Source organism: Ctenopharyngodon idella, chromosome 19 (assembly GCF_019924925.1).
Source record: "Ctenopharyngodon idella isolate HZGC_01 chromosome 19, HZGC01, whole genome shotgun sequence".
In the NCBI taxonomy this organism is placed as follows: domain Eukaryota; kingdom Metazoa; phylum Chordata; class Actinopteri; order Cypriniformes; family Xenocyprididae; genus Ctenopharyngodon; species Ctenopharyngodon idella.
Window position 1 is genome coordinate 32,303,588 of NC_067238.1, and position 13,051 is coordinate 32,316,638.

The 13,051-nt window shown below is 40.6% G+C and overlaps 1 protein-coding gene across 3 annotated transcripts in view; it reads right to left on the reverse strand.

Annotated features, from left to right (window-relative positions):
- The window catches only part of si:ch73-359m17.2 (uncharacterized protein LOC799904 homolog), a 119,654-nt gene that overhangs the window by 92,665 nt on the left and 13,938 nt on the right, over positions 1 to 13,051 (reverse strand). For 2 of the 3 annotated variants that reach the window (XM_051872559.1, XM_051872561.1), the window contains exon 1: positions 4,079 to 4,161. The exons of the other annotated variant lie outside the window; for it this stretch is intronic. In XM_051872559.1, the coding sequence (XP_051728519.1) occupies positions 4,079 to 4,154 (76 nt within the window). In that variant the 5' untranslated portion in view covers positions 4,155 to 4,161. Of the gene's footprint in view, positions 1 to 4,078; positions 4,162 to 13,051 lie in introns of those variants that run through there. 3 annotated transcript variants of the gene reach the window in all.

Below are 13,051 nucleotides of genomic sequence, written 5' to 3' on the forward strand. Positions count from 1 at the left end.
GAGGTGATACAGAGGAAGGTGAAGAACCAGGGAGGCGTTCAAAGAGCTGGCGGATGGAACTCATCACATCGGCCAGGAGTTGAGAGTGTTTGGCCATTAGCTCTTCTTGTCGGCTGAGAACGGCTTCATGGCGCTGAAAAGATGCCTCGTGTTGAGCAATCACTGCCAACAGATCCTTGGAACCGAGTGTCTCTGGGTCCATGAGCGTCTTGGTTTTTCTGTCAAAAGCCGGGCTAGAACTCGGGTCTCTGGTGTGGTGGTTGAGATATCTGCCACAAGGCCACAGAGACTGTAATGTTGGACCCAAACGAAACACTCAAGGCAGTACTCCAGGCAATGTAGATTTAATTAAAAAAAAAAGTATTTTCAAGCAAAAATCCAACAAAAGTTCTTCTCAGACAGAGGTATTAATAACATAAGAGATAATGGAAAAACCACATGGGAAAATAAAAACTCCACGAGGGGAGAAAACAAAACTAGAGAACATTAATAACCAAATAACTCAGAACACCTTACTTGAGATAGCTTGGAAGGACTTGGAGGAACAAAGCAGGAAGCACGCAGCCAAGACTCAAAAACAAAGTGAGGAACAAGGGAAAAAACACAACTAAAATACCCTAGGAGAAACAAGGCACAGGTGACCTGGATAATGCTAACAAGGACCCACGTGGAAGAACTAAGGCAGAGGGGAACACAGGGGACCTCTAGAGGCACGGAGACAAACTACAGGAGGTAGGATGCTGACAAGTGATGACAACCCTGGTTATCTCAAAGACTTCCAGCAAGTCAACTCTCCACCAGGGGTCCTTGTCTGCTTTAGTATGACTGCATGACCCAAGACTGAAAATTGAATTGAATCCTTGTTGCCATTGACAGCATTTTGAGCAGCTCCTATGTCATGTGTGGAAGACTGGACAGCTGTGGCTCCAAGATTCTCTATTTAACATAAAATAAACAATAACTTTTTTTTGTAATCCAAATGATTGTTACATGGCTCTCTGGAACACTTGATTCTGATTGGTCAGTTGCAACAATCTGGGGTCTGATATGTAAGGAATAATGTACATCCAGCCGGTTGTTATCGCAGAATAAACCCCAATAGGGTGACCAGCCTCTAGGGGCTTATTCTGCGATTACATGGCTACTTGCCACATAAGTAAATAATTAGACATGAAATATTGATCGATTATTGATTGACATGAAATATTGATTGATTGAGTCGAAATATTTTATTACATCTTTAAACGCAAAGATTCCGCGGAAAGAGCAGTTGCAGAAAGTTCAAACTAGATGGACATTTAAGATATACGGTACAGTCATACCACATATTGCACGGCATTTCGCCACATAAATAATTATGGGGATTAGAGATACTGATCTGAGATGAAACTGATTTAACATTGTACGTATTAGTTATCTTATAATCCATTGCAGTGCACAAAACAATAGACTCAAAATGGCAGCAGCTGCATTTGTATGAAACAAAAGAGAGCAATACCGGATGACATAATTAAATAACCGTACACAAAATATTGATTTGACTGTGTTTATTATATTTATTTTTCTAACAGTTGGAGAGAGCTCTGGGAAATGGAGGCAATTAACATCAGCTTCATCATCAGAGCCACCTATGATGTGCTCCCATCTCAAAACAACCTCCACCAGTGGTATGGCGAGGACCCAACCTGTGCCCTCTGCCCAACTCCAGCGACTCTCAAACATATCTTGACTGGTTGTAAGACAAGAGGAATACCACTAACTCCTTGTCCCTGAGAGCAACCAATTCCATCACAGCCCCAACCTTCATCCGAGAGGGACAGGAAAAGCCCAACTATCCTCCTACCAAATCAGAAGCTGGACAACTAGCTATGGCCTGGGATTGGAAGATGCTAGTCGATATTGGCCAGCAACTAATCTTTCCACCCAAGATTGCAGTTACCACCCTTAGACCAGACTTGATACTCTGGTCCTCTTCATTGAAGTCTGTTTACATCATAGAGCTCACAGTCCCATGGGAGAGTTCAACAGAAGAGGCCTATGAGCGCAAGAAACTGTGCTACATAAAACTGGCAGCAGATGCTCAACAACGAGGATGGAAAGCTAAAGTCTATCCGTGTGAAGTGGGATGCAGAGGTTTTGTGGCTTCGTCCACCATCAGATTGCTGAAAGACCTAGGCATCTATGGACAGGCTCTGCGACAGACAATTAGATCAGTCTCTGAAGCAGCCGAAAGAAGCAGCCAGTGGATATGGATTAAGAGGAAGGACCCTTGTTGGGTTCAAAGAGCATCAACATGACCCGCTCACTAAAATCCCCCTACCCCATACTCCGCTTGAGAACCCAGGTTACAACCCTCCAGGAGAAGGTGAAAGGTATGCGGTCAGTTCTAGGCTTGACTCAGGGAAGAGGACGCCCCCTGCCTTGCATAGTCCCGTGGGCTGCGCCATTTAAACAACCAGGCAATTCTCATGATTGGACATGGGACTCAGGTTTGATCACCCTGTAGCTGGCCACCTTTGATGAGGGTGTCTAGTGTTAAAAGGCCGAAACACCCCCTGATTCAAAGGTACACTACTGATGATGTATCCCAAAATTTACCGCTCTGATGAGGTGTCCCAAATTTACAGCTTTCCCACGTTTGAGATACAGCTCTCACGCCACTCTCAACATCAAGGCAAACCTCATGTGCATACCACCCATTGGCACAAAGGACAGTTTACCATCACATCCTGTGTTTCATGATTCTTCTAAATGTTTGTCTTGTTTGAACTTGTTCATTTGTCTTCTTCACAGAAGCTTTGCGTTTATTACAAGTGAGCTAATAAAATATTTAAACTCAAATCAATATTTTGTGCTAGTAACCATGTAATAATCACCCTATCGGGGTTTATTTTGCGATAACAACTGTCTTGATGTACATTATCCCATACTGGTTACCAAATGTTCAGTAAGAATATTATATATGTGTTACTGACAAAAAAAATTCAAAGTAATGAAGAACACTTAATTGGAACACAAATGAACAGTGGTGTGTACTTATCTGTTAATAAAATAATAACAGTTATACACACATTAATAAGTACATCAGCAAATTCTATCAAAGAGTTTTCTTGTATCTCTGTCACTTACCTGCAAACACCTCGACTTCACACAGAGTAAGGATTTCATCATTCCCAGGTAAAAAAAATGTTGACGTATCGACCATTAACAGGTTCAAACACAAATGTTTCTGTGCCATTAAGAACAGTGAGAAGAGTTGCAACCCTGCAAATACATAAAGAACAGTGTTAAAATGAAAACCAGAGGCATATGTCTAACAAATTCAATTCAACTGTATTGAAATCAAATGGTTTTGTACAGCACTCTTCACAATACAAATTATTGTTCATGTTTTATATTGCATTGCTACAAGAAACAATGGTCTAAACTTACAAACGTCTAATCACAGTCTAGATAAAATATGTTCAAGTAAAGTACATCTCCATGGCTGTGGCTCTCTGAGTGGTTTGTGGAGGAGGTTCAATTTTGCCTCCTGTTTTATTAAACCAGATTGAACATCATAAACATGGGAAGATGACAGAACAATTGAAACATTTCTTACAGCGCATTGTTGTTTCCGTTGTTGTCCAGCTTGTTACCAATAGGAATCTGAGCTCCCATAAGCCGCTCTCTGCAACAGTCTCCACGATTAGTGATGGTAACGTTGCTTACACTGTAGACATTTCCAAGATCAACTCTCCACCATGGATTAAACTCAGCTTTAGTGTGAGAGCATGAGCCCTTCCTGTAATTTGAATCTCTGTCTCCATCTACTGCATGTTCAGCATCTCCTAGTGGGTATGTGGAGGACTGCACAGCCTCGGCATTAAGAGCTAGATTCCCTGTTCAATATGATAAATCGATAAAAAAAAAAAGGATAAGACAGGTTCAAAGTAATACAAATAAATATAAAGAAATCACAAGTTTTCAAGTAACATTTCAGCCTATAATTTTAATAAATCTGATTTATATGTAATGATACACAATGATTACAGATTTTTAAATCCAGGCATTTTTACTTGTATTATTCTAAACGTACCTTTGGAATCAGCGACGCACAGTCCAGTAAGTGTTAGAAACAAAATCACTCGTATGGCCATCCTGATATAAGACATAACAACACATCACCTCATCTCAGCACATGAAGGAATAATTTTCAATTTCTCATCCGCATTTAAACAAAGAAACACATATATTGATTGTAATGATAAAGTAGTATAGAAGAACCCCATGACTTACAGTAAAATTAGTGTAATGTGACTAACCTGCCTCCGTTCTTTGGATTTTAAATGCCTTTGCTGAGTATGCTCTATTTTTAACTTTTATTTTCCATCAAAGCTTGCTAATTATTCATCGAGATAAGTGTCTTGTGTTATGTGCTTGTTGGCCAGAGGAGAACTGGCCCACCGACTAAGCCTGGTTTCTCCCAAGGTTTTTGTTTTTCTCCAATTTTGTCACCTGTTGGTCACCTGATGTCACCTGTTGAAGTTTGGGTTCCTTGTTTTACAATTTGGTAAAACTTTATAATAATACTGTTGTAGTGAACTAAAATTTTAGTTCAAATAAAATGTAAAAATCTGCTCTTGACTGAATAACTTTTTTAGCTTTAACAAGGATGAACCTATATTTAATTTACGCATTATAGTATTTTGTACCTGAATACTACTGCTAGACATGAAGAACTTGTTTGTTTAATTTGTATCTTTATTCTATTGTATTCATTTGTGCTACTTTAATGCTACAAGCACCAAACTCTCCACAGACATGGGCCCTGATGTGTAGTTGTGCGCTATATCTTTTCAGACTGATCAGACTTACAGTTTTCAAATAATAATTTATCAAAACTCAATTTTTCCATAGACTTACATTGACAGAGCAAAAATGTGCCCTCTAGAGGAGCAGTACAGTCCACTGGAGGGAGCCGGATAAGAAATCATCTTGTTTTCAGCCCAGTCAAATGACAAATAATGTTACAAAGAACACTTCACAAGTTGTTTGTTTATGTCAACTGGAAATATTGATCGGACGACGTCTTACACAGTTTATGGGTAAGTTCTTCACTGTTGTAAACTAATTCGATCATACATTGTAGCAGACGAGCCCTGCATTATATCAGACCAGATTATTTTCGATTTGGTCAGTTCGTCAGTGTTTTAAGGCTTGCCAGTTTGAACTATTCTAGCGAATGTATAATATACAAGCAAAGGAATACATGAAAGAGATACATTTAATGATTTTGAGCTGTTTTGTTTGATAGTACAACCACTCTGGGTTTTCAGTCTCTGAGACAGACTGAGGGTTCTCACTCTCTGGAACAGACACCGAACTGGGCTCAGGGGCTGGAGTCGACACTGGACTGGGCTCAGGGGCTGGAGCCGACACTGGACTGGGCTCAGGGGCTGGAGCTGACACTGGACTGGGCTCAGGGGCTGGAGCTGACACTGGACTGGGCTCAGGGGCTGGAGCTGACACTGGACTGGGCTCAGGGGCTGGAGCTGACACTGGACTACACTGGACCACTGCTCCATGGTCTAGTCCCACCAATGCTCCACAGCCTGCCACTGCACCACGATCCAGGCCCACCACTGGCCCAAGGTCCAAGTCTGCCCATGCTCTACGGCTCAGGTCCTCCCACGCTCCACGGACCTGGTCTGCCTCTACTCCATAACCCAGGCCCGCCATTGTCATACCGCGGTCCAGGTCCTGTCTCCCTGCACGGGCCTGGCCCACCATCCCTCCCCCAAAACCGCCTCCACTCCACCACTCTCCTGGACTTAATGCCTTGTTTTGGTTAATGTTGGGCTTCGGGAGCCGCCCTCAGAGGGGGGGGGTCTGTAATGTCTTGTTTTGGGTGTCATGGTTCTTGTCTTATTTTGTAGTTTTATTCTTGTTGCTTGTTTGTGCCATGCTTCCCTTGCTCCTCATGTTCTCCCTTAGCTTATGTGTCATGTTCTGATTGGTTGTTTATGGTCATGTGGTTTTCAGTTCTGTTCTGTCATTGGTTCCCTTGTTCCTTGTGTCACTTGCTCATTGGTTGTCTTAGTCATGTGTTCACTTAGTTCTTGTATTTAAAGCCATTGTCTTCCCCATGTTACTTGGTGGTGTATTGTTAATGTAACCCTGCTGTCTGTGAGTGTTCAAGTAAAGTCTGTTCAGGTCAAGTCTGCTCATTGTCAAGTCTGCTCATGTTCAGGTCAAGTGGTTGCTTTGTTTGTTTGTCCACTTTGTTATAATAAACTGCACTTGGGTTTATCAACTCGCCTTCAGAGGACTGATCGTTACAGAGTAATACCCGATCCAGCAAAAAAGTGGCAGTATTGAGTACTGAGAATCGGATTGGTGAAGTAAAGCATTTCATGTCATTCAAATACAATTAGCCTACATAAAATGCCTCAAGTTGGAAGTACAGTCTGGGCTGTCTTTTTCTCTCAACTCTTCAATAGGTAGATCTTGCCTTTCATCAGGGCTGTAGACAAGGATATTGGGCTCAGAAAGTTTGGTGACCACCCTCTTATGCTGTACATTATGATCTGACAATGCAAATGAACTGACAAACCCTTAACAATAAGTTCTTAACCCCAAAAACTATAAGGATTTGAGTTGTATTCGGGTACGGTTCAACAGTATGTCCTGATCAATATAATAATGTTATACAGTATCATTAAAATTGAAACGCTTTTCCTGGTATACAAGACAGAAACATTAAAGGATTAGTCCACTTTCAAATAAAATTTTCCTGATAATTTATTCACCCCCATGTCATCCAAGATGTTCATGTCTTTCTTTCTTCAGTCGAAAAGAAATTAAGGTTTTTGATGAAAACATTCCAGGATTATTCTCCTAATAGTGGACTTCAGTGGTCTCCAAATGGTTGAAAGTCAAAATTAGTTATAGTGCAGCTTTAAAGGGTTAGTTCACCCAAAAATGAAAATGTCATTTACAGTGGGTACGGAAAGTATCCCCTTAAATTTTTCACTCTTCGTTATATTGCAGCCACTGCAAGGAGGAATGGCAGAGGATCCCCAAATCCAGGTGTGAAAAACTTGTTGCATCTTTCCCAAAAAGACTCATGGCTGTATTAGATCAAAAGGGTGCTTCTACTAAATACTGAGCAAAGGGTCTGAATACTTAGGACCATGTGATATTTCAGTTTTTCTTTTTTAATAAATCTGCAAAAATGTCAACAGTCCATCAGCACTGTAAGACTTGGCGGCAAGCATGGCTGAGAACTTACAGGCCTTGGATGGGAGGCAGTTTAATGCACTGCAATTGCACACTCCACCTGATGAATCTACACGTTACCCTTGGCTGCCCCACCATTGAGGGTAGTGAGACCGGAAGAAGTCTCAATCTCAAAATTCTGGCAAGTTGAAAATACCTAGAATATTAAAATCAACTGCAGATGGTAGATCTGTTCCCTATTTAGTGCACAATCTCTGGAACAGTCTTCTTCACGTTGTTTTGGAGGCAGACACACTCTGCCAGTTTAAATCTAGATTAAAGACCCATCTCTTTAACCTGGAATACACATAACACACCATCACATTTCTATAATTCTATAATATCTATAATTAAATTCTATAATTTCTATAATTAAAATCGCTTAAAAGACAGTTATGCTACTTTAATTAGGGTAGCCAGAACCGTGAACACTTCTCATGTACTTGTGACACCATAAGAAGAACGACATCTACAATTATATTAGTCTGTCCGTCTCACCCTTATCCATATTCAGACCAGATGGTGGATCTGCACCCAGGAACGACCACAACACAGCCCTTCATGGTCAGCAAAGACCTCGATGGGACAAGCCCTCAGGACAGATCCTTAGCAAAGACCTCGGTGACTAGACATTTATCCACTTCTGTCGCCTGAGGGAGCTTGGGTTTCTTGCCACTGTAGCCTTTGGCTTGCTTAGTTGGGGACAGGAAAGTCAGATAACTTTTTTCAAAAAAAAAAAAAAAAAAATCTAATTGACCGCACTGAAGCCATCAGATGAGAACAAATACTCGAACTGAATTAAGCTGAGCTATTGTCTACGGTAGAGCTGCGCTACAACTGAATCACATCTTGCGTCATTGACAATGTTATTGAAACTAAATCTACATTGAACTGACTAATGCAGCCATATCACCCTGTAGCCCAAGACTAGTTGCCCACTGAAGCTAAGCAGGGCTGAGGCTGGTTAGTACCTGGATGGGAGACCTCCTGGAGTTTTTCCTGCTGGAAGAGGTGTTAGTGAGGCCAGCAGGGGGGTGCTCACCCTGTGGTCTGTGTGGGTCCTAACACCCCAGTATAGTGATGGGGACACTATACTAAAAGCACCGTCCTTCGGGTGAGACGTTAAACCGAGGTCCTGACTTTCTGTGGTCATTAAAAATCCCCAGAAAGTGAAGGGGTGTAACCCAAGCAGCCTGGCCAAATTTGCCCACTGGCCTCTGTCCATCATGGCCTCCTAATCATCCCAATATACCATAGATGTTCACAAGTCTTTCATCTGGAGTCCGAGTCAAGTCTGGAGTCTTTTGTCATGAGTCCGAGTTGAGTCTTAAGTCATTTAAAAAAAAAAAAAAAACTTTTTGTGGACGCGATGTCGTCGTTCCAGTGTCTTTAATTGTTTTCCCGCATTCTGTGTATCTAGCCGATCTGACATGTTAATAAACCCAAACGAAAGAACATTAGGCACGGTGGCTCCCATCATGTTTCATGGGACTCTTATGACATTTCAGAGTTTACACGCAATACATGGACATACATAATCAAATTCTATGACAAGAGTCCGATCTACCACGACACCTAGGGAAATATATGTGACGCAGATATTATAAAATCATTCAAACACAACACAAATTCTTTATTTATTATATCAGTAGTTAAGGGTAAAAGACTTGAGTTGTTTTTAAAATAGTCTTTTGTGTCGAGTCGAGTCAAGTCTGAAGTCATTTCAGGTCAAGTCCCAATCAAATCTGAAGTCTTTTAGAATGCAACTCGAGTGCGAATCGAGTCCAAGTCACTAACTCGAGTGCCCATCTCTGCCATATACTGATTGGCATCGTCACTCGGTCTCTTCTCCACCAACAAGCTGGTGTGTGGTGGGCGTTCTGGTGCAATATGGCTTCCGTCACATCATCCAGGTGGATGCTGCACATTGGTGGTGGTGGAGGAGATTCCCCCTTCCATATGTAAAGCACTTTGAGTACCCAGAAAAGTGCTATATAAATGTAACGAATTAGTATTCATTCACTCATATTGTGGTTGAGTAAACTGATTCAGTGGCAGTTGTGTTTTATATCAAAATAAAAGAAGTGGGAAAAGATTATTTTAATTATTATATTTGCACATTTTACAGATGCTTTTATATTGAAGTCATTCAAGTTTCATTTCATCAGTTTATTCATTCCTTGTTCCTTGTGAACATAACTTGCTTGTGCAGGAAATTCCCACCTTAATGTGTGATCAGGATGTAAACACTGATCTTCAGGTTCTGCCGTGGGGTAAATTTAAATTGTATTTAGTTTTGTTAGCATTGTGCCACGTGTTTCGCAGGAATAGCATGGATGTCTCAGAATTACATTATTCGAGATCTTGAGTTTTTGTCTAACTTTCTAAATGCAAAAATTTTATTTAATAAAATAATGAAATCATAATCTGTTTTATTTTAAATACATTTATAAGAATATTTATATAAACATAAAACAGATGAAAGTCTCAATGTATACAAAAATATACTATACACACAAAAAAAAAAAATTCCGGTATCATTTTCCCATGCTACTTTGAGGTGATCTGAAGACACTGTAGAATGAGAAACAAACAAAGAAACAAATCGTGTCACCAAATGTTTGTCCACAGGATGTTGGCCCAAAAGATCATACATATAATGATCCTGAGGCAAATCCTGAAATTCAGTAAAAGAATGTTTTATGTAGTGGCACACTTGTACATATCGGAAAAATTGTAATTTGGGAAAGATCAAAAGGTGTTCAAAGGTGGCAAATTTTCCATCTATATAAAAGTCCTTGACAGTGGTTAGTCCTTTGCCTCTCCACAGTGAAAATACCTTATCCGAAAAACATTTTTATTATTGGAAATGGGCAGGTGCACAGAAGGACACGTAATATTCAACGCTGTCTTCATTTGTTTTAAAATTCTAATGGAATTAAGCAAAATTCTTACATTGTAGTTTCTTTAAAGATACAGGATTAGAAAAAAAGAATAGCAGCTAGGAAGCATCCAACAACTGACCTAGCCTCAATATACAGCCACTTTGGATGTGTATCCATCAAATTATCGGCAGCTTGATCGCTAATCCGGCAGAACATCATAGCCCAATAATAATGACGGAAAACAGGGAGCGCTAGACCACCTAACTCTTTCAGCTTCTGCAAATGGGCCTTAGAAATTCTATGCACTTTTTTTAACCCTAAATGAGTAAAGTGATCCTCTGTTATTCTAAAGGGTAATGAGAAAGAGCATCCAGCCATTCACCCAAAGGCATGAATACACTCTTCTCCCAGTTAACAGAATAACCAGAAAAAGAGCCAAAAACCTCAAGTGATTCCATTAAAAGTGGCAAAGCAGAAGAAGGATCACTCAAACATAAAAGCAGATCGTCTGCATATAAGGACAGCTTAACCTCAGTATGACCGTATGATTTACCCCTGATCTCAGAATGATTACGAAGATGGATGGCCAGGGGTTCTCAAGCTAAATCAAATAACAGTGGGCTTAAACAACAGCCCTGTCGTGTACCACGCTGAAGAGGAAAAAAAGAAGACCCATCCGAATTAGTAAGTATTGCAGATCTGGGGGAAGAATAAAGCATTTTTATCAATAGTTTAAAATTCTCACCAAAACCAAACCGATCCAGGACAGAAAACATAACTCCATACACGATCAGTCGGGTTAAGTAATCTCCATACACCAACAAGATTCATGGATTTTATCAAATTATTTAAAACACCACGCAGTGCATTCGAATAGGAATTGATTTCTGAAAAAGTATAGCCACACCTCTAGCTTTAGAGGAAAAAGTGGCTTGATAAACTTGCAAAATCCAATTTGCCCTAAGCCGCGTCTGTTCACTGGGTCTAATATGGGTTTCCTGAAGGAAAATAATGTCAGCCGACAATGTAAAAACACTTTTCCCCTCTTAATCAAGTGCACCATTCCTCTTACATTCCAACTAACAAATGTAATATTCACTCCAGCATCACTAATATTAGTAATAGTGCCAGTCATACATCATCTTCAAAAACATAGCAAACACAAAATCAGTAATAACCGTAACAAGAATAAACATTATCTGGTGCAACAGAAAAAGAACTCACGAACTCCATGAACCGAAGCAGCAAGCATTCCCCATCATCTCAGAGACAACAAGAGTGCAAGACTAACTTAGCTTACCTTAGCAAAAAAGAAGAGCAGAAATTATGAAAAACACACAAGGAGTACTCCGGAGTACACATGGAGTATTCCGCTGCACAAATAGTCAGTAATCAGAATCACGTTAACAAAATGTTCCAAAAATAGTCCACTTCCATTAGTCAAGGTCCATACTCACACCAAGCTGAGTAAAATCAGGACTCCAATGAGTTTTGCTGGAGGTGCTAGGTTAAGACCATGCTTCCCTCTTCCAAACAACCTGACTTCTTCTACACTCCTAACAGTTTAAATACCTGGGGTTTTAACGCTCCAGCGTTCCCTAGTGGTGAGTATGATCAAAAATAGAAGGGTAACAGGTAACACTGTTACAAGCTTTCGTTACCGAACTAACCGCACGTCGCCGCGCTGTCACCGGTGTATAATCAGGGAAGATATGAATCTGCATTCCTTTATATTCCAGAGGAAACTTGTCCCGGCTCAGACGGAGGATTAAGTCTTTATCCCAATCATTGTGGATCCATGCGATAATGGTGCGAGGTCTCTGGCTTTCAGTCGGCTTGGGTAACAGCGCCCGATGAGCTCAGTCAATCTTCACGGGTTTGGGGAAGTTGCCTTGGCCGAAAAGTTCAGTAATCAAGTCCGAAATGAACACTGAAGGGCGCCCCCGCTCCTCACCTTCGCTTATTCCCACAAATTTGAGATTCAGCCTTCGAGAACGTCCTTCCAAGGCAGTCAGTTTATCCCAAAGAGATTTGTTTTCCACAGTCTTCACACACCTTTTCGAACTCTCTCCAAGGTGTAAATCAGTACCGTTCAGGGCACCTTCTATCTCCACCTTTTTTTGTTTAACGCTGGCCTGTTCTGACTGCAGGTTGACCAGCGTAGCATCCAACGTATCCAAGCGAGCACTTAATGCTGTCATCTTGTCCTCTATCAGCTTTTTTAAATCAACCCCTTGGGCACCGATTGCGGCAAGTATCGCATTTACATTTCCCTGTGAGATAGGATCACCTGGGTTGGCGTCCTCCTTAGTTGCAACAGTTTTTGAAGATTTCTTAGACGCCATTTTTCTGACAGAACGCGTCAGCGAAGTAATGAAAATCGCCCTTAACGCACTTAAATTTCACGAAATATTCAAAACAACTTACTAAAGTTGACTCTCAGTAAGTCATTATCACTGTGAAGTGGATTGACGGTATTTTAATTACAAAAATATTCAAAATGTAATGTCAGTGGAAAGGAGCTCAGAAAAAAGCGGCTATTCCATGATATGCACACGTGCGCCCCCCCATAATCTGTTTTATTTATATTAAAATAAATAACGCTGACTTGCACTTTTTTTTATCACTTTCTGTCTTTTGAATACTACAGAGACAAACTTGCAGACAAGTACAATTTTATAAAATATTTGTCAGAAAAGGACACTTAAAACACTCCAAATACTTTTGCTGCTTGTTCAGTTTACTTATTTGAAATGAGTTGCAACGTTTGATTTGATTGCATTCAACTCACTTAACTGTAAATGAAAGTTAAGGTATGATGCTTTTGAGTTGGGATAACATGAATCATTTTTATTGACAGCTGAAACTAGACAGTGGATTTCCCAGCATGCTCTGCATGGGGATTG